The sequence below is a fragment of the Equus asinus genome, chromosome 20 (assembly GCF_041296235.1).
Source record: "Equus asinus isolate D_3611 breed Donkey chromosome 20, EquAss-T2T_v2, whole genome shotgun sequence".
Lineage (NCBI taxonomy): Eukaryota > Metazoa > Chordata > Mammalia > Perissodactyla > Equidae > Equus > Equus asinus.
The window spans coordinates 54,924,725-54,946,794 of record NC_091809.1 but is presented as its reverse complement, the minus strand read 5'-3'; the positions used below and the strand labels follow the sequence as shown (position 1 = coordinate 54,946,794).

Below are 22,070 nucleotides of genomic sequence, written 5' to 3'. Positions count from 1 at the left end.
TTTTTTTCACTTAATATCTTTTAGCGGAATTGATTAATAGGTGACTGCACTGAATTAATTATTTGATTGCTCTGAGTAATCTGGTACAAATTTGTTGCAGAGAATTGCATAGAGGCCAAGTTCATTAAAATAACTGAATAACAGAATTTTCAAAGTTGACGTTTTTTAAAATGATATTGGTTATTCACTGTACCCTAGGACTTAGAAATGAAAAGGCCTTATCATTTCCTCCGTAAGTGTTAGAATGCCTCGCATGTAATCCATCGTTCTTCTTATGTCTCTTCAAATAATTATAAGCTGCTGTAATACTTGGTTATGTGCGTACACTTACGAGTATCTCTCTCCTCATTCTTTAGTAATCAGAATTGTCTTCACATTTAAATTGTTACTTTTAAATAAGAATGAGACTTCTTCTAGTGTTCCTTTAAGCAAAAAAAAATATATTGTGAGGTCCTTTAGTTACATTTAATAGTAATATCTATGTGCTGTGCAAACTGTTACATAGTTATCTTAAGATGCTCAGCCTGGCCCCTCACGTGGAATCCGGTCTAATTACCAATGCCAAGTAACCTGCAAATTTGTTTGTAAGCCATGTTATCCATTGCTATGCTCTGAGCCCGAGTTACATTGTGTCCCAAGCTCTTGGATCTTCATTTCTAAATCAGGGCCTAAACCACAGATTCACCACAGGTTGGAGTCTATGGCATCTGCTGAATTCTCCTGCTTTACCTTGAGTGTTGTTCCCCAGTTTGCAGTGGTCACTAAAGCCTCTTTATTTTATATACAGAAGGCATAAATATTCCAGCAGACCAGCCAATTACTAAACTTCAGAACTTAGAAGATGTTGTTGTCCCTACTATGGAAATTAAGGTAATTTGCCATTAACTGTTTTGATTTTTTATTAAACTAAATTCCTCTTTATTAGGTTAAACCATTTGAAATAACCTTTTTTTAATAGGTCAAAATTTGGTTAAATATTGGCAGTTTCATTTGTTTCATCCTGTAGTTTTCTTCTTTGATTCTCTGCCCAAGCCTTAAAATCCTTAAAGCCCTCTCCTGTTTTCTTTTCTTTTGCCTTCAGTTTTACACCCCCCATCTGTCTTATGAAGCAAGTCTGGAGAACAGACTGGTGGTTACCAGAGAGGGGAGAGGTTGTGGGGGAGCAGGCAAAATGAGTGAAGGGAATTAAGGGATACAAACTTCCAGTTATAAAATTAGTGTCCTGGGGGTGTAATGTACAGCATAGGGAATATGGACAATAATAATATAACTTTACATGGTGACAGATGGTAACTAGACTGATTGTGGTGATCATTTCATAATGTATATAAATGTCGAATGACTATGATGTACACCTGAAACTAATAGGATATTGTATGTCAGTTATACTTCAACTGAAAAAAAAAGGTCTATAGTCTGTTATCTTCATTGGCCAGAAGAAGGAGAGAGCCCATGTGCTTATGCCAAGATTAATTTTTAACTTGGCAGGAAAGTTCCTAATTGCTTTATATTAGTTTTAAAAATTCTGTATGCATTAGAATGTATTGACTGATTTTACAGTATTAAATTGACTGTAATATAAGCATGATACTTTTAGCTATGTCATAAAGATCTTTTATTGCTAGAAGTACCATTTGGGCAAGGATATATGTAATAATAATAAAGTTTATAGTTTAGAAATGATCATTTTAACTACATTGTAAATCTCTCCTTTGAGTTTACGGTTTAGTGCTTAGAATCCCTAGTTATTTGATCTGAAATGTAGTTGCATCATGTGGATTAGCTCATATCTTTCCAGCCATACCAGCAAAGTTCTTTAGCTATTTCCTAGAAATGCCAGATTTAGCAGTTACAAAACAGAAAACTCTCCACACTTTTCTAAAATTTACCTTATCATGTTCTTGTGAGGAGTTTATTTCTCAGATGACTTAACATATACAATTCCATGGTAAGACCTGAATCCTGGTTTTTCAATAGTTTTTCAGTGGTATTATTTCAGTGGTATTGGTACTTTGCATGCCCTGCTTTAATTAAGAGATATTTAGGAAGGTGAATTGTGTTTATGTCACTTTTTTAAACCTTCCCAATGTCAAATCTTCTTTCGTTTAAACAGAAAGTAAAGTTATAGCTCCACTTCTTAACCAACAGTACATTGTCATTCATTCCTCTGTTTAATATTAAAATTATTTACACTTTATTTAAATGCAAATAGTGTATCTGACCTATTATCATATTGATACTTTTTCTTAGGTGGACCCCACAGGAGAATATGAAAATCTGGTGACTATACAATCATTTAAAGCAGAATTTCGTTTAGCAGGAGGTCTAAATTTACCAAAAATAATAGATTGTTTGGGCTCTGATGGCAAAGAAAGGAGACAGCTTGTCAAGGTGAGACTTCCCTTCTCTGGTGTGGTTCTTAGTGGGTCAATGAAAGCAAGTCAAAGAAAAACTATAGTTGATATTTTCTTCCTGCTTTATTTGGGTCTTTGTTTTTATTCTGAATAATTACAAGTGAGGAAAACTTATAGAGTAGAAATAATTATTTTCTAGAAGCAGAATGCTTTTCCTCATTTTTCTGTATCTTTGAAAAACCATCATTACAAAAATTGAAAGAAGTAAAAGAATAATTTTAACGTACAGACATGATGAGGCTAATAATCAGCTTGCTTGTCATAGAAAAAACTATTTTGTTAGTTGTTGCATATTTTCTCAAATAGTTCAAGTTGGAGGCCCTTGCTCCAGTATCCTGAGTTTGGCACTCTGCTAAGTGCTGTTAAATGGACCAGAAAGGGATCAGCATTCCCGTTGTAGTCTGCTCAAAAGCTCTTTGGGCCTTGCTGGGTTTGGTGGAGAGAGAGTAGTGCTGCACCACCCAGGGATTTTGCAGTGGCCCTCAGGTAGAGGAGTTCCAGTTAACCTAATTACAAAATCAGCTAGGAGAGACTTCTTGTTTCTAAATTGTTCTGCCTACATGGTGTTATAGCTTATTCTAAATGAAAGAATAGCATTGGGTCTTGATTACTTTAAGTGACTGTTAGGAGGAGCACAGATGCTCGGATTGATTTCTGAGTGCCCTTTCCCTGTTTTCAGATGACTCTTCGTGTGATTGTATAATAAAGAAAATGACCTGTGCTTAGTTATTTGTGTTTTGATTATTCTGAAGGGCCGTGATGACCTGAGACAAGATGCTGTCATGCAGCAGGTTTTCCAGATGTGCAATACATTACTGCAGAGAAACACTGAAACCAGGAAGAGGAAATTGACCATCTGCACATATAAGGTGACTAGTTTTTACTTCTGCTGCTTCACCAGGAACATAGAAAAGATGCTGTTCTTCAGACCAGGGGTCTGCAAATGTTTTCTGTCAAGGACCAGGTAGTAAACATCTGAGATTTTGTGGGCCACATAGGGTTTCTGTCACATATTCTTTATTTTTTCTTTACAGCTCTTTAAACTGAAAAACCATTCTTAGCTCACAGGCTGTATATAAACTGTTTGGGGCTGGGTTTGGTCCAAACACCATAGATTGCCAGTCTCTCCTTTAGCCAAATTGTTTTTTATTTTCTTTTTTTAAAAGTACCCATTAGGGGCTGGCCCCGTGGCCGAGTGGTTAAGTTAGCACGCTCTGCTGCAGGCGGCCCAGTGTTTCATTGGTTCGAATCCTGGGCACGGACATGGCACTGCTCATCAAACCACGCTGAGGCAGCGTCCCACATGCCACAACTAGAAGGACACACAACGAAGAATATACAACTATGTACTAGGGGGCTTTGGGGAGAAAAAGGAAAAAAATAAAATCTTGAAAAAAAAAGTTAAAAAGTGCTCATTAATGTTAACTGCAGTTAGGTGTTTCTTGTAATCAAAAAAGTATTTTTTCCTTATCTTTGAGCATGTGCCCTATTTCTGGTATAAAAGTACTTTTAAGAAGAAAAGTAGTGTTAAGAAGGAAGTTTTGATTCAGTGAAGAATTTAGCACATAAAATAGGCTTTTAAAAATGTTAATTTGTTGGTTTTTGACTACATAATGCATTTGCATGGTTCAAAAATCCAACAATAGGAAAAGGTATAAAAAGAGAAGCCTTCTCTCACCTTGTCCCTCTCAGCCTCATCCCCCCACCCCTATGAGTGCCGTTTTCATTTGTTTCGAGTGTTACGCAAATGGAATATATTTTCCTATTTCTCCCCTTTCTTAGAGAAAAGAAAACATATGTATCTTTTTTTAACTCAACAATATTTTATAGAGATCTTTCATTTTTTAATAGCGGCTTTGTATGTTTGCACATAGTTATACAAATTCTTACTGTGTAAAATGGGCATTTGGGTTTATAGTCTTTTGCTATTGCCAACAATGTGTTGCAATGGACGACCTTGGACATATATGTGCAGGTGAATTTGTGGGATAGATTTCCAGAAGTTGGATTGATGTGTCAGAGGATATATGTACCTATAATTAGGTCGATATTGTCAGATTAGTCTTAATGGAGGGATGTACCAGTTTGCATTTCCTCCAGCAGTTTGCGTGAGAAGACAATTCTGAAGTTACATTATTCTGTTAGTTAATCATCTTTGGCTGTTAAATTGAATGCTCATTTGGCATGTTTACGTTTTTAAAAATAACAATAGGAGCCGGTTCCATGGCCGAGTGGTCGAGGTTGCGTGCTCTGCTGCGGCGGCCCAGGGTTCAGATCCTGGGCGCGGACGTGGCACCGCTCATCAGGCCACGTTGAGGGGGCATCCCATATCCCACAACTAGAAGGACCTGCAACTAAGATATGTACCGGGGGGTGGGGGTGGGGGGGGTTGGGAAATAAAGCAGGAAAAATAAAAAAAGGAAGATTGGCAACAGTTGTTAGCCCAGGTGCCAATCTTTAAAAAATAAATAAATAAAATAACAATAAACCCTCATTTTGAAGGGCCTGCTTCCTGTAGGAGTGTTCTTTTTGGTTTCATTCCTGTATCTCACGTTTGCCCTTTATTCTTCTATCACTGTTGTAACAAGGCTTATTTGTTTATTCATTGTTCCTCTTTCTATGAAGATGTAAATAAGAAAGTGTATGGATAATTTATTGTGTAGTAGAGAAGCAATCCTTCAGTCTCTTAGGGTAGTCCAAATCTGTTTCTTATACCCACAAAATGGTACCTACCCACAAGTGTTTCTTTTCTCTAGCAAGCTAACTCTCTTTAACTTAGCAGTATCCTAACTATCAACTAAAACTAGTTTAAAAATATAATTGAAAAAAGTCCTTTTCACAGAAATAAAAAGTATATAAGTTGAATAAACTGCCCAAGAGTAATGTTAACAAGAAACAGGAAAAAAATTACAAAAATAATAACAAGAAAGAGTAAAGAAAAACTAGGATAAGATGGAGGTACCATGTCTTAAACAGGAAGACAATGGAAAATGTCAGCTCATTTCAAATTAATGCATAGATAATGAAATTCCAATCAAATTTTTTGTAACTTGGAAAATGATTTAAAAGTTTATCTTGAAAAATATATTGGTGAGAATGACTAAAATGTCTTTGAATAAAAGAAATAGATGAGAGTGGACTTTAGTCATACCAAATCAAATGGTAAAGCTTTAGTAATGAAGATGGTGTGGTTTGTGGCATAAGAATAGATTCATGAGACAGAATAAGTAGCCTTAAAACAGATGTTTATGAATACATTTATTGTAAGAAATTAGTATATAGCTATGACTTTTTAAAAATTCCCGAATAAGCCTAAAAATGCTATTATCTCTGGGTAATAGCTTCTTTATTATATATCTCAAGTTCTTCACAATGAGCATTTTTTATTATAAAAATATTTTTTAAACTAAAAATCCCAAATAGGGGAATGGGAAAAAAAGAAATTAGATCTGCCTCCAAAATTCTGATTGAGTCAGGCTATTATAATTGAAAACAGAATTAATTTTGAGCTTTTTAACTGCCTTCAGAAACAGAAATATAAAACTCATTAGTTGGGCAGAATGGGGATCGGGAAAGCATATTATTTATTAAGAAAAGCACACTTCTTAGCCTTCAAGTGTGTGAGAAATTTGTCACATGGAACTTCATAGGCTATTAACTAATATAATTGATGCTTCCCAGTTGCAGTTTAAAAAAACCTAGTTAGGGGCCGGCCCAATGGCACAGCAGTTAAGTTCACACGTTCCGCTTCAGCGGCCCAAGGTTCATGGGTTCGGATCCCAGGTGTGGACATGGCACCGCTTGGCAAGCCATGCTATGGTAGATGTCCCACATATAAAGTAGAGGAAGATGGGAACGGATGTGAGCTCAGGAGCAGTCTTCCTCAGAAAAAAGAGGAGGATTGGCAGCAGATGTTAGCTCAGGGCTAATCTTCCTCAAAAAAAGTTTTAAAAAACTAGTCAGTCTTCAATGACAAAAGATAAAGATCTGTGAAATCTGTTCTTTAGAGGGACTTCTTTGATATGGTTTAGATCAGTGCTACTCAAACTGCACAGTCATCATAATCACTTGGAGGGTTTGTTAAAACACAGATTGCTGAGCCCCATTCTCATAATTTCTAATTCTAGGATAGGGCCTGAGAATATACATTTCTAGCAAGATACCAAGTGATGCTGATGCTTCCGTGGTTCAGGGACCACACTTTGGGACCTACCAGTCTAGTTACTTTGCTATATTGATGTAGCTCAATTGTAGGACAAAGTTGACAAGCTGTTAGCTGTCTCCTATCTGGCAAATACTTTAATAATTGTTAAGAAATTCTTAGAGGGCAGCTATTCTATAATGTGAATGAAAGGAAATTTTTATGCTCTAAGTGCCAGGCTTTTAGATAGCAAAGCTGATGACTGAAGAATTGAGTTATAATGGGTTATAAAAAGTATGGGCTATAGGAGCAACTCCTGATTTTCTCAGAAAGCAGCTAAGGTTTCGTAGCAGATACACAGTTGAGCCTCCAAAGTTCATTGCTATGAAGCATGAAAGAGAAATCCTCGATCTAGAATATTTTGAAGGCAGAAATTACTAAACTTCCATCTCTACCTTAGGACTTGAATTTTAATTTCTAATTTTTGTGCAGAACAATTTTATCAATTAAATAATTGAGTTATTTAATGCTATACATCTAAATATTAAAGTATGACCTCTAAACATGAGAGTTTAGGTTTAACTTTATTGCTTAGAATTACAATACTGGGCCAATAGATTTATGTTATTTTGAGATTATTCCAAGAATGTGAAAGTTGTGTCATCAATATGTTGAGCTAGTTGTTCTTGACTTTAGTTAAGGTTCCTAGAGGTATTAACTGTATGTAGGGAAGCAGTCTACCTAGTCCAGGTTTTCTGTGGAGTCATTCCCAATGCTGGCATTCAGGCTTCCTGTGATCATTGTGTCAACAAGAGGTTTCATTGAGTACCTGGAACTAGCTCTTGGTACCCAAATCTCAAGTGTCAATATGCAACCTCAAAAGGAGAGACCTGCATATTGAGGCATGCCAGAAATCTCTTGTCAGAATCAGAGGGAGATGAAGGAAGACAAAGTTCTTACTGTATATGCTGGCACTCAGACATAGCACTCTGACAACCAGAATCAGTGTGCCTGGCCTAATTTTTCTCTACTAAAACTACATCTTTCCAAAGTAAATTGAACAGCAAGCCTAAAGTCTTAGATGTGAGAGGACTCATTTTTTAAAATGCAAGTCTCTTATAAACAATATTTAAGTGCTGAAAGAAGCTTTCTGCTTAACTCTTCATCATGCCTTATGCCAATAAATAATTTTTCTTCTTTGTGATCTATGTTTCAGAGCATCCTCCTCAGGGTTCTGGGAGAGAAGCCATGATGTCCTAAGGCATTCACTTTGCATAATGAATTGATTGCATTTCTCTGTATCTGGGATGGTAGTAGCTATGTACCTTGGGAGAATTTAGAAAATAGTCATCACTCATTGTTGTGATACCCACACAAAATACCCAGATACCAGCTGAAATAGGCTATTCCAGAGAATCGTAGAACCAGAGAAAATACTGCCATTTACCTTTTGAAACTTAAATTCAACTGTTTTTCCATTAGCCAACATCACAGTTAAACTCTGGAATGAAATAGAAAAAAAAGTCAACCTGTTCTTTCTAGATCAGTTTCTTAAAAAATGACAAGAGTTTGATTTTTTCCCCATAACTAGATATTGATAGAATGTAATCAGTGGAAAAGGGACCTCAGGTGGAATGTACTAGGAGGCAAGAATGTTAATGTGATCAAACATTATAGGAGGAAGGCGTTTAGAGGTACTTAGGCAGGAAGGGAAATCAGTTGGAAGGGCTGTGAGATCCATTCATTCATTTGTTCAATAAATGTTTATTTACACTTGTAGCATTGTGTTAGATACTCTGCTAAGTGCTGGGGATATAAAAGGAATAAAACATAGCCCTAGGTCTATAAATTGGTACAACCACTTTGGATAGTTATTTGACAATATCTGGTTAACTAAATTGAAGATGGACATCTCCTAAGCTATTCAATTCCTAGGTATATACCCTAGAGAAACTGAAATATGTTCACCAGTTGACTCGTTTATTGCAGCAGTGTTTCAGGAAAATCTGGAAACAATGTAAATGTTAATCAGTATGCAGATTGGTTAATTGTGGTATATTTATACAGTAAGAAGTTGTTAAAACAAGTAACTTAGAGTTAAATGTACTAACACAGCTAAAGGTAAAACAGTGTTGAGTGAGAAAAAAGCAAATTGCAGAAGCATACATATAGTATAATACTCTTAATTTAAAGCTTACAACTATTTGTGTATGTATAGCTTTGAAATAAAAATATGTAAATTCTTTTTGTACCAAAAAATACATAAACATGATAAGTTCGCAGTCATCTCCATGGAAGGAGGGGCGTGGAATCAGTGAGGGGTACAAGGGGAGCTTTGTCTTTCCCAGCAGATATGAGAAAATCTTAGATTTGTTAAAGCTGTTTACTCAGTAAAAGGCTGTTTGTTTATATCATTTTCTACATTTTATGTATGTTTATAATGTCATAATTTTTTATCTTCCCAGTACAATTGCTCATATTATGTTTAGGAAAACATTTCCTCTTGGTGAAGCTAACAAGACTATAAAGCAAGAATGCATATACTTTCAGTTATTAAGGTATACTAAAATTGAGACTACATTCAATAATTTCCAAGGTGAAATATTTCATATTTGTTTGATAGTAAAAGTAGGAGGAAAACATTTCATGCCTCTGCTGCATGGACCAAGCTAACTATGGCCCAGTCACAGACATTGAAGAGTGTCATTAACAGGACTGATCTCTCAGGGAATCATGGAGATTGAGAGTTGGGCAGGTTCTCAGAAGTTTAAGCAGCAGGCTAGAAAATCATATTCTTTGAGCTTAAGTTTATTTTTAGTTGCTTTCCTCCAAGGAGCTTTGTCTCCCCTGGACAGAGAACTAGTAATACAACTTGACAAAATGCTTCACCCTGACTCTGATAGTTGAATGATCATCACATGCTCTTTAATACCCTCCAGAGTTAAAATGTATTTAATCTGTAACTTCAGGTGGTTCCCCTCTCTCAGCGAAGTGGTGTTCTTGAGTGGTGCACAGGAACGGTCCCTATTGGTGAATTTCTTGTTAACAACGAGAATGGTGCCCATAAAAGATACAGGCCAGAGGATTTCAGTGCCCTTCAATGCCAAAAGAAAATGATGGTGAGTGACCCTCTAAGGTATAAGTTATTGCAAGATTATTTAATATCTTATTAAAGCTGGCAGTTATCAGATATTACAGACACAAAGTTTTGATTTCATCAGGTGACTGTTAATGATACTAAATAAAAGAAAGTAAGCTGATCAGAATGAAAGTGTATATGTGAGTGAAAAGGGAAGGTTTTTAAACTACGTAAAGTGTCAACCCTTGTCCGATGAGAAATTTATCATCATTCATTGTATGCTAATGTGCTTCCAGTTTAGGGTAAGCTAATTCTTAACAAAACAAAACACTAAATAAAACAAAAAAACAGATTATGAAATACTTTTTATATGAAACTAATATAGAGACCTTCTAAGACACTTGCCACATCACACTGACCATCTGGTCTGCCAGTCAGCAGCGTTTATTGAATGCCTTCTCCACACCAGGTACTATGCTGAGACTTCACAAATATTATGACTGTCATCATTGTACTTATCCCATTTTAAGATGAGGAGAAGTTCAGAGAATTTAACTTGCCCAAGGTCAATAAGCTAATAAATGCTGGAGCAGGGATTTGAACTTTGTCCAACTCTAAAATCCATTTATTTGTCCTTTTATTGTGCTTTCTTATTATATGTTTTTTAAAATGTGTGGTAAAGTGCTATAAAGCATTGTGATGGAAAGCTGTTCAGGGTACGGAGGGTCCAGTGTAGGCACAGAGGAGGAAGTGGTTAGTTCTACCCGGGACAGGGAGGAGTGGAGAGAATCAGATTCAAGAAAAGCTTCATAGAGGAGATGATGTTTGAGCTGAGTTTTTCCAAGCAGAGGGAGCCTACAAGCAAAAAGAGGAGGCATGAACAGGTAGTTAAAGACAGCATAGGGGCCGGCCCCCGTGGCCGAGTGGTTAAGTTGATGCGCCCTGCTTCGGCAGCCCAGGGTTTCATTGGTTCAGATCCTGGGCACGGACATGGCACCGCTCACCAAGCCACACTGAGGCAGCGTCCCACATGCCACAACTAGAAGGACCCACAACTAAAAATAGACAACTAGGGGCTGGCCCCGTGGCTGAGTGGTTAAGTTCGTGCGCTCCACTGCAGGCGGCCCAGTGTTTCGTTGGTTCCAAGCCTGGGCGCGGACATGGCACTGCTCATTAAACCACGCTGAGGCAGCATCCCACATGCCACAACTAGAAGGACCCACAACGAAGAATATACAACTATGTACTGGGGGGCTTTGGGGAGAAAAAAGGAAAAAAATAAAATCTTTAAAAATATACAACTACATACCAGGGGGCTTTGGGGGGAAAAAGGAAAAAATAAAATCTTAAAAAAAGACTAAGACTAAGCATAGGCTTAGTCTTTGAGGGGGAATAGATAGAGGAGATCGGAGCAGTAGTCATTAGTAAAAAATTGAAGGTTGCTTTATGAAATAATAAGAAATTTGGCAAGAGGGGGCCCTTGAGGATGGTACTATCAGATTTGCATTTTAGAAAGATAAGTCTGACAGCACTGTGGGTTATATTTTTGAGAAAGCCGACTAGAGGCATGAGACAGGTCTGAATCAAGACTAATAACAGTAGGAATGGAGCATAGTGGGTACATTTGAGACATATTAAGGAGGCAGAAGTGATAGGATTTGGTTGCTGATTAGCAGTGGAGTTGGGGAGAAAGAGTAATCAGTGGTGCCCAGTTTTCTGGTCGGGATGATAGGGTGGATGGTGAGGCTATTTACTTTGTCAAAAAACAGAGGAAGTGGTGAGGTTTGCCAAAGACGAGAAGGTGGATCAGTTCAGATTTGGAAGTAATTCAGGTGAAGATGTTGAGCGGGCAGTTGGAGAAGCACATCAAGCTGGAACTTGATAAAGATACCTGGGCCAAAGACACAGATTTAGGAGTCATTAACACACACATGAGAGTTGAGCCCATTGAAGTAGATAAGCTTTGCTTCAGGAAAGTATTATATAGTGAGAAGATGTTAGAGGACAGAGCAGAGATGTGTCAGCTGCTTTGTCATCGATCAGTGTTTCTTCCATTTTTTCTCCTTCTCTCTGTTTCATATCACGTTGTGATACCACTTAAGACTATCTGGAGCCACCTTTGTCATTTTTGCATTTACTTCCACATAGATTACAGAATCATTCAAATTAGATGAATTAAAACAAATGAACAGTCACTGTTGGTGTGACTCCTTCCCCTCAGATTAAAATGAAAACCCTAAAGAAATTATAACTTATTAATGGCTTCCTTGACCGGACTGTTAGGTTCTTGTGGGCAGAGATAATATCTTGTTTATCTTTTTATTGTCTCTATATCTATCATACTATTTTCCATATAGAAGCTCTTAGTAGATGTTATGTAAATAAGTTGAACACGATATTAAAATAATTTTATATTTGATCTGTTAAAGGATGTGCAAAAGAAGTCTTTTGAAGAGAAGTATGCAACCTTCATGGATATTTGCCAAAATTTTCAACCAGTTTTCCGTTACTTCTGCATGGAAAAATTCTTGGACCCAGCTGTTTGGTTTGAGAAACGATTGGCTTATACTCGCAGTGTGGCTACTTCTTCTATTGGTAATTTCCGTATACATTTTAGTAGATTCAGCACCTCCTACATTCTGAGTTACGGGGGATGATGCTGGTGATGGTGCTTGTCAACCAGACCATCTTCATCATTAGATCATTGTGTTTCTTGTTTATCCTGTTTCTTAGCTTCTAATTGTAGCTCTTCTTACCTCTTGCAGGAGAGAATTCTCCTGTCCCAAGGACAGACTGGTTATTCTTTGTTTATTGGTGAATCTGGCTTATTTTCTCTCCCTTCAATTTATTATTTTCTGAGGTTTCTTTGGAAAGTAATAAAACCTGTGATAACTCCATTTAAGTTATTTCCTTTAATTATTGTTGTTATTTTACACAGAACCTCTATACCATAATATTATCACCCAATAATTGATTCTGTTTAATATTTTGTTTTTGGAATAGAAATCGTGGTATGTATTTAAATATTCAGCGTACAACATATATTTTGACTTTGTTTTTTTAATTTCTAAGAGATTAGAAAAGCTAGATAGGGCAATTAACAAAATCCTAGAGTATGAGAACTAACAGGAATATCAGAGATCTTTTAATGTATTGGTTTTTAACTAAGGACCATTCCCTCCATCACTTAGGTACCATACCCTAGGAAGGCAGGGTATGTATGTTTTGAAAAAATTGTAGGTAATTATGAAGCCCTTTTCTTCTCCATATTGAAATCAATAATCTGACTCTGTCTGATTCAGTAATCTAGATTCAATCTCAATCTGATTTAGTTAAAAACAAGAAAATAGGCCCAATTAATGACAGAGCTAGCCAGGCACCCAGGCATCCTGACTCCCTATTCAGTATTTTTTCTATAACACGACATAGTGCCTTTCATTAGGCTAAAAGCATTTTAAGACATGTCATCATCTGTCTTAAAAATAGAAATGTAGTTTTTCCTGGATATATACCTGATGAAATGAATTAATGATTAATTTCTGTTAAATATAATTCATCAAGCAAAAGAAAGTTTCATTGAAGAATGAAGAATTTTCCCAAAGTCTTCTTGATTTAAAAGTATATTTAATAAATATTTGAGTGCATATAATGCTCTGCCTTGGCCCTGGTAAATAATGAGTCTCAACTTTAACCACACTAATTTTTGAAGTACTAATATTTTTAAATGTATGCTTATTAGTAAAGGGGAAGCATTTTTAGCAAATCATCTAGGATTTGTAAAATGCAATATAAATGAAAATAGCTGGCAAGATTTGACTGAAACTCAAAATGGCCAGTTATGTACATAATTTCCTTTAAGTAGGCTAAAAAGCCTAAGCTACTTAAAAATTATGTAGAATAAGTGGTATTAGTTGAAATTGTGGCTAAATGTGTTATAGAAATAGATGATATCAGTGATTTCAGGTCGTTTTTTTCCTCAGTTGGTTACATACTTGGACTTGGTGATAGACATGTACAGAATATCTTGATAAACGAGCAGTCAGCAGAACTTGTACATATAGATTTAGGTAAGTAATAAAAGATATGTATGTATCTTTATTCTGTTTAATAAATATTTGGTAGGGCTGGCCCTGTTGCCGAGTGGTTGGGTGTGTGCGCTCCGCTTTGGCAGCCCAGGGTTTCGCCGGTTTGGATCCTGGTCATGGACATGGCACTGCTCATCAAGCCATGCTGAGGTAGTGTCCCACATGCCACAACTAGAAGCACCCACAACTAAAAATATACAACTATGTACCAGGGGGCTTTGGGGAGAAAAAGGAAAAATAAAATCTTTAAAAAATAATAATAAATATTTGGTCACCAAGAAATGTTGTTTGCCTACCAGGATATTATAAGTATGAGGGAGACAGATAAAGCAGTAAGTATTGTTTTAAAAAAAGCATGAACACCGTGATGTTGGAGGGAGTAGCTAACTCTGCCTGAGATAATGAATGAGACTTACTAGGTGACATTTAAGCCAAGTCTTAAAGAAAGAAAGGAAGGATAATCTAGACAGAAGATAGAGCAGATATGAAAGGAGGAATAATGAAGATGTAGCATGTTATAGGAATGGTGAGACATTAAATGTGGCTGGAGTGAAGTTTGTATGTAGTTAAGTAGCTTGAGAGGTAGATTGGTACTAGACTATAAAAAGCCAGGCTAGGAAGTTTCAACTTTAATCTGTTAAATAATGGGAAACAAATGAAGATATATTTAAGTAGGACGTGATCATATTTGATTATTGGAAATATGATTTGGGGAGGAGTGTTGACAGCAGGAAGACAAGTTAGGGGTTATTTATTATAATAGTTTAGACAAGAGAGGATGAAGATTTGGACTACAGTTGTAGAGACCAGGAGATAGGATTTGGGGGACATTTTTGTGTAACCTGTACCAGTGATATTCGATGTGCAAACAGTGGGAGAGGCGACTCCAGGATGACTGAAATTCCTAGCTAAGGAACACAGCTGGTTGTATAAAGAATAAAAAAGCAATAAGTTTAGTTTTACGCATTGTTTTGAGGTAGTAATGGTATTTCCAGGTGGAATAGACAGTTTAATATATAGGAGAGCAAAGAAGTTGAGTAAAATGACAGAGATGTAAAACTTTCAGCAAATAAATTTCAGTTGAAGTCGTCGGACTGGAGAAGGTTCTCATCTTATACATCATCCTTGATAAAGAGGACTAAGGATGGCATCTAAGAAGTGCCAGCACTGAAAAGGCTGAGTCAGAAAAACAATTGAGAAATAACCAACAAGTCACGGAACTAGGAGGTAGGGATACCTTAGAATATAAGGGAGGCAAAGTTTTCATGAAGGAAGGTGGCCAAGTGTGGAACCTAGTCTTCTAACTGCCAGTTAGCAGTAACAAGGCAGCGACTCCCAAAGCCAGCAGAAAGAGAAGTTTACATAAGATCCAGATCTCATAACATAATGTCCAAAAGGTCCAGATTTCGATTAAAAATCATTTGTCAACCAGGAAAATCTCAATTTGAATGAAAAACAACAATCAAAAGATGTCAACACTGAGATGACCAACATGTTAGAATTATCTGATAAAGATTTTAAAGGAGCCATCATAAAAATGCTTCAAGGAGAAATTACAAATATACTTGAAACAAATGAAAATATAGTAAGTCTTAGCACAGAAATAATCTCAGCATAGAAATAGAAGATATAAAAGAGAACCACATGAAAATCTTAGAAAAATACAGTAATTAAAATTTTAAAACTCAGTCAGTAGACTCAATGGCAGAATGAGGGGACAGAAGAAAGAATCAGTGATACATGAAGACAGAATAGGAGAAATTACCAAATCTGAACAACAGAGGAAAAAATCATGAGAAAATCTTGAGCAACTAGGGCCAAAGAGTGCTTAGACTTGACACCAAAAGCGCGGTCCATAAGAACTCTCAAAACTCAACAGTGGGGCGAAAAAAATACAGAAACACTCCAGTTATTAAATGGACAAAAGGCATGAACAAACATTTCACTGAAGAAGATAAATGGGTAGCAAATAAACACACAAAGATGTTCACCTGTACTACAATGTTTATAACAGCTTTATTCGTAATAGCTCCAAACTGGAAACAGTCCAGATGTCCTTTAAATGGACAAATGCTTAAACAAACTGGTACATCCATACCATGGAATACTACTCAGCAATAAAAGGGAACAAAATATTGATATACACAATTTGAACAGTTCTCCAGAGAATATGTTGAGTGAAAAAAGTTAATGCCAAAGGTTACATATTGTTTGAGTCTATTTATATAACATGCTTGACAAAATTATAAAAGTGGAGAACAGATGAGTGATTGCTGCAAGGATGGAGGGCAGGGGTAGGCCATGGGCGAGAAGTAGGTGTGGCTGTAAAGGGGCAGCATGAGAGATCCGTGTGATGGGAATATTCTGTATCTTGACTGTATCAATGTCAGTATTCTGGTTGTGATATTGTACTATAGTTTTGCAAGATGGTACCATCAGGGGAAGATAAATAAAAGGTATTTGGAAACATCTTTGTGTGTTATATCTTAGAACTGCATGTGAATCTATAATTATCTCAAAAAGTTTCATCTAATAAAAAATTTTTAAATATATATAACTGTAATATATGTATATTTAAATAAATATAAATTGGTATATATACATTCTGCATTTTAAATTCTACCTGTAACTATTTCATTTAAAAAAATCAGCCTTTAATCTAGATTTCTCTAATTACATCAAGAAGTAGTTATGTTCTTTTAATTTGTCTCCCAGACAGTGGTGGAGGTGAGGAAAGCAGGCAGAGCAGAAACAGAATAAACTGCTGTGTGTCCTAGTACTGACAGAATATAGGTGACATTACTTGGTGCCTCTGCGAAGTTCAAGTGCCAGTTGGGAAGAGAGTGAGTGAGCTGTGGAACCTCCTAACCTCGCTGTATTTTTTACTTTAGGAGTTGCTTTTGAACAGGGTAAAATCCTTCCTACTCCTGAAACAGTTCCTTTTCGACTCACCAGAGATATTGTGGATGGGATGGGCATTACTGGTGTTGAAGGTGTCTTCAGAAGGTAAGTGATGTAAGGTAGAGCAGATGATTTTTGGTGTCAAAATTATTTGGATTATTGATTTCCATAGCTCATAGAATTCATTTCTAGAATATATCCCAGTGCTTTACCAGTACTAAGGAAAAGACCCTGGGTGAAAACAGTAATTAATAGTTTCCTCTCCCTGCAGACCACCTGGGACCTCACCCCATATAACATGCATACTGTCCCTCCTCACCTCCTCTGGAAGCAGCCTGCATGTACCTTTAATGCCTCTGCCCAGCAGTAAACTCTTTGTTTACTGATCAGAACTCCTATGGGCGCTCATTGTTGGACATGGACCCATAAACTATCCTAAAGGAGCTTATGGTCTAGGACCAGTGCCTGTTAAAAGAACCTTGCAGTTCCCTGTAGTTTTCTCAGCATAGGTCTATGTACTCAACTTGTAATGAGGCAGATTCTAGTCAAAGTAAATTAATAATTATCGCAATAATCAACCAAAAGAAATATTTCATGGTAGTAGTGTGTTCTTCTTACAAATGCTAAACTTTTATTCATATATATATTTGTATTCATTTCAGAAATATCTATTGAAAACCTACTCTGCCAAATACTGTGCTCTTTGAGAGATTAATTTGGGAATTAACAAGAATAGTCTCAGCATACTACACATGAATATATATACAGTAGTTCCCCCTTAACCGCGAGGGGTATGTTCCAAGACCCCTAGTGGATGCCTGAAATGGCAGATAGTGCTGAAAACCTGTATATACTATGTTTTTTCCTATACATACATACCTATGATAAAGTTTAATTTATAAATTAGGCACAGCAAGAAATTAATGGCACTTTGGGGCTATTATTAAGTAAAACAGGGGTTACTTGAACACAAGCACTGTGATACCGGGACAGTCGATTGGATAACCAAGATGGCTACTAAGTGACTAATGGGTGGGTAGGCTACATAGAATGGATATGCTGGACAAAGGGGTGATGCATGTCTCAGGCAGGATGGAGCAGGACAGTATGAGATTTCATCAGGCTACTCAGAACAAAGTGCAATTTAAAACTTAAAAATTGTTTATTTCTTGAATTTTCCATTTAATATTTTTGGACCACAGTTGACTGTGGGTAACTGAAACTATGGAAAGCAAAACCACAGATAAAGGGGGACAACTGTGGATAAAGATATATTAAAACGTTGGTATGTAACAAAATCCACGTTTATAATGTGTTTGTAGATGCTGTGAGAAAACCATGGAGGTTATGAGAAACTCTCAGGAAACCCTGTTAACCATTGTAGAGGTAAAGTATATTATAAGGAAATCTTTATTTCTTTACCTGATAGACGATGTACCTTGCTAGGAAGTCACTGACTGGAGGATCAGTGCCTTGTTATAATGTGGGGGGATGATGCTGGGCAGCAGCAGGAGGAGGTTGTGCACATCAGCAAACAGTGGTTAGATGTGCCTCCAGTTCCTTCACATTTCTTGGAATGTTACAGCGTCAGAAGTAATCTGTACTATTTAACACAGAAATCAGCACTTTGACATGTTAGCTATCTCAGATGGTATTAATTGTTTTCAGAATAGTTTCCATTGGAGTTTTAAGAGAAATCAATAAATTATATCTTTTTCCCCTGCCCAGGTTCAGAACCATTTAGTCAGACAGATGGAAATCACATGTCAGCGCTGTTAGTGGAGGAACATGGCTGAGGAGTGAGAGCCAAACTGGCTTGCTGCTGGTGCTCCCTCGGTGCCTCTCTGCTGTCTGAACCTTGGGACAACCCACCAAGAGGGGGTTTGGGCCTGCAGAACATACACACTTAATCAGGATCACTGCCTCATGTTGAGCAGGGCAGAAAGGGAAGGAAGTCAAGCAAATTTCTGGTGCTTCTGACGTTATCTGACATCAGACAAGAGTTGTATACCTAAGGCAATCATTCACCACCGTGGTAAAGCATGTGTGGGGCAGGAGATCAGGGTGTGTCCCCCACAGGGAAACAGGGGAGGTAGAGTACAGGCATGCCTCCCTTATGTTCTCCAGCTTTTTGTTCTTTTTTTCTTTTGAGGAAGATTAGCCCTGAACTAACTGCTGCCAATCCTTCTCTTTTTTCTGAGCAAGACTGGCCCTGAGCTCACATCTGTGCCCCTCTTCCCCTACTTTATATGTGGGACGCCTAGTGGGATGCCTACCACAGCATGGCTTGCCAAGCGGTGCCCTGTCTGCACCTGGGATCCGAACCGGCGAACCCCGGGCTGCCGAAGCAGAACGTGTGCACTTAACTGCTGTGCCACTGGCCCAGCCCAGCTTTTTGTTCTTTAACCGGGGGGTGCTGGATCTGGCTGCACTTTAGTACCACCTGTACTGCTTTTAAAAGTGCTGACCAGATTCCACCCAAACTTCTATGGATGTGGCAAGAACATTTGTACCTTTTAAAATCTCTTCTGTGCAGCCAGGATTGAGAACATTCTTAATTCACTGGCATTAACTATGATCAAGAGGAGTGAGGCTATATCCCGTCAGGGTAGAGGGTGAAATTAACAGTCAGTCATGGTGGCCCTGTGTCCACCTTTCCATGAACCTAAGGCCTCTTTATAGATCTCCTTTGGGCTGCAGGTGGCAATACAGATTTTTGCTACAAAGAGACTGCTGAATGGGTGACAGTAGTATATAAAATTCAATCCAAGGCCATACTGTTCCCCAGGTTGAAAATGTATTCCCTTTTTTTTTTCCCATTTCAAATTATGTTCATCCATGTTGTCATTTATTAGAGTTTGCCATTGCTTCTGCAGTAAGAGTAAATGATAACATGGACACCTCACTAATGTAGAAATTAAAGTGTAAAATCAAATTATCTTGCCTTTTTCCATTTAAGACAAAAAAGTCCAAACTTTTCAAATTAATTTAAGATCCAAAGAAGTTTAACATATTCCCCAGTATTTTACTCTGCTCAGTCTTAGAAGGATTTTTTGTGCCTGGGTAGATGCGGGGGTTCCTTCAGTAGTTGTATCCTGAGATAACACTTGCTGGAAGAGGGCAGTTCCTTTAAAAAGTGGTAGGAGATAAAGTGAGAGAAGTAACAGTGGCCAGATCACCTAGGGATTCCTACACCATTGTAAGGACTTGAAACTTTACTGAGGGAGATGGAAGCTATTGGGTTTTGAGCCTGAGAAGTGATTTGCATCATCACCTACAATAATTGTGTCACTTAGAAGCTCACCTTTTAATGCTGTGTGCATTTCACGCTGATCTCCCTAATCCTCCCTTTTCAGTCTGTCCAAATTTCCTGAAATCACTTGGTGTGGTTGTCCCAAACTTCCAGAGTCGTTTCCCGCTTTTCTTACTGTGGACTTTGTGTCTTCAGCTTTAGGAGGGTGCTTCTCAGTAGCATCCTGGATCCCAATCCCCTGGAATATCATTCCAGTCTCCTCTCTTCTGTTCATCACTTTCCTCTGTTAGATTTCACTGAGCCACAGTTACTGTTTCTGATCTAATAATGAAAAACATCTCGCTTCCAAAGTCTCTCTCTGTGAGCACTTTGACTTGGGTGCATTTCCCTTTCCCCTTCAGTATGTTTGTCTCTCCTGGCCTTCAAGATCTCGTTTTCTTCTTCATAACAGACCATCCTATCCTCTAAGATTTTATCCAATCTACTAAGGAAGTCTCTCCCTTTAATTTTTGTCCCCTAGAGGATAGTTGGCAATGTCTGGAGGTGTTTCTGGATGCCGTAATTGGGGCAGGGGGACGTATTAGTGAGGGTACTGTTGACATCTAGTGGGTAGAAGCCAGGGGTGCCGCAAAACATCCTCTGCACAGGACAGCCCCCACGACAAAGAAGTATCCAGCCCCAAAATGTCAATAGTGCCGAGATTGAGAAACTCTGCTCTAGCTTAATCAGTCTGTATTCCTTTATTGTTTTCATTCAACCAATTCTGTTCTGAGAGTAAAACTAAAGTATATTTTTTTAATTACTCCAGTTCCTCCTTGATTCCAAAATTTGCAAATACGATTCCTTACACAGACCCTTGGATTTGAAATAATTTAATTGTGTTGTTTCTCTACTTCAACCCGAGAAGGCCATGTATGTCTCTGTATAATAGAGGCCTCCATTCCTTTTCCTTAGTTGATTAATAAAACATACCTCCCTTTGTGGGTGAACCTGGTTTGGAACTCTGAAATGTAAAGCCATGTCAGTGCCCAACTTGAAGTCACCTAGGAACCCTTGAACTTAGAGCAAACTACATATATTCAAAGTCAGTCCCCCCACAGTTAACAGCCCTGGGAAATGCTCAAAACAGTATGAACAGATGACCAGATTTTTTACTCTTGATCTGGTACATGTCCTGGAATTAAACATGTAATGCTAACGGCATTTTATAGTCCCAGCCTGCAGACCTACTGAGAAATACAACAAAGGCAACAGCAAATGTTCCTACTTTGTAATGCTGGAATAGCCTGCAGAATCACTCATCCCTGCAGTTGAGTCTTCACTTACTATTCACTTACTATGAAGACCTTTATGTTAAGCATTTGGTAAGGCCTATTAAAAAAAAAAATCTGGGCTGGCCTGGTGGCATAGTGGTTAAGTTCACATGCTCCACTTCAGCGGCCCAGAGTTTGCTGGTTCAGATCCCAGGGGCAGGCCTGCACACTCCTCATCAAGCCATGCTGTGGCAGTGTCCCACATACAAAATAGAGGAGGATTGGCCTGGATGTTAGCTCAGGGACAATCTTCCTCAAGCAAAAAGAAGAAGATTGGCAAAAGATGTTAACTCAGGGCCAATCTTCCTCACCAAAAAAATAATAATAGTAATAATAATAAATCTGTGCTTCTAAACACCAGGGGCAATTAGTTTGTTCTGAATTTCCAAGGTCAAAAATCCATTATGACCTCACTTAACTAAATTTAAGACCTAAAGCCACTTGCTCTAGCCATTCGAGTTATTTTGGTATTCATATTCTACTCCATATACACTTCTCAGGATGCCAACCATAGCACTAGCCTTGGTTTTAAAGAGCTTTCAATAAATTACACCCTTTTTTTCTTCTTCGCCCAAATTTGGATCTAATTGAGAGAAAGAGCCTTAGGAATAAAGATGGAGATCTAATTGTCAGGGTAATTACTGGTAAAACTGATGGAGAACATGGCTTAGTGTGAGGTCCAAATAGGCTTGCTAGTGCTGTCCAAATCCTACAACCTAATCTGTCCCTTGGGGCAGCCCACCTGAGGGAGGATTGGGGCCTGCAAAGCAAATTTCTATACCTAGGACCAGAAAGGTCAAGAGGAGAGAGAGAAAGAAAGAAAGTGACGAGTGTTTATCTCCTTTTAATAGATTAGTTTCACCCAGTCAGGAAACATAGGTCAA

The 22,070-nt window shown here is 37.7% G+C and overlaps 1 protein-coding gene across 1 annotated transcript in view; it reads left to right on the top strand.

Annotated features, from left to right (window-relative positions):
• Positions 1-22,070, top strand: part of ATM (ATM serine/threonine kinase) — a 115,994-nt gene that overhangs the window by 89,938 nt on the left and 3,986 nt on the right. Inside the window, exons 55-62 of the mRNA XM_070490340.1 lie at positions 788-870; positions 2,251-2,391; positions 3,167-3,283; positions 9,525-9,674; positions 12,064-12,229; positions 13,615-13,701; positions 16,611-16,725; positions 17,943-18,006. Of these exons, the coding sequence (XP_070346441.1) occupies positions 788-870; positions 2,251-2,391; positions 3,167-3,283; positions 9,525-9,674; positions 12,064-12,229; positions 13,615-13,701; positions 16,611-16,725; positions 17,943-18,006 (923 nt within the window). The remainder of the gene's footprint in view (positions 1-787; positions 871-2,250; positions 2,392-3,166; positions 3,284-9,524; positions 9,675-12,063; positions 12,230-13,614; positions 13,702-16,610; positions 16,726-17,942; positions 18,007-22,070) is intronic.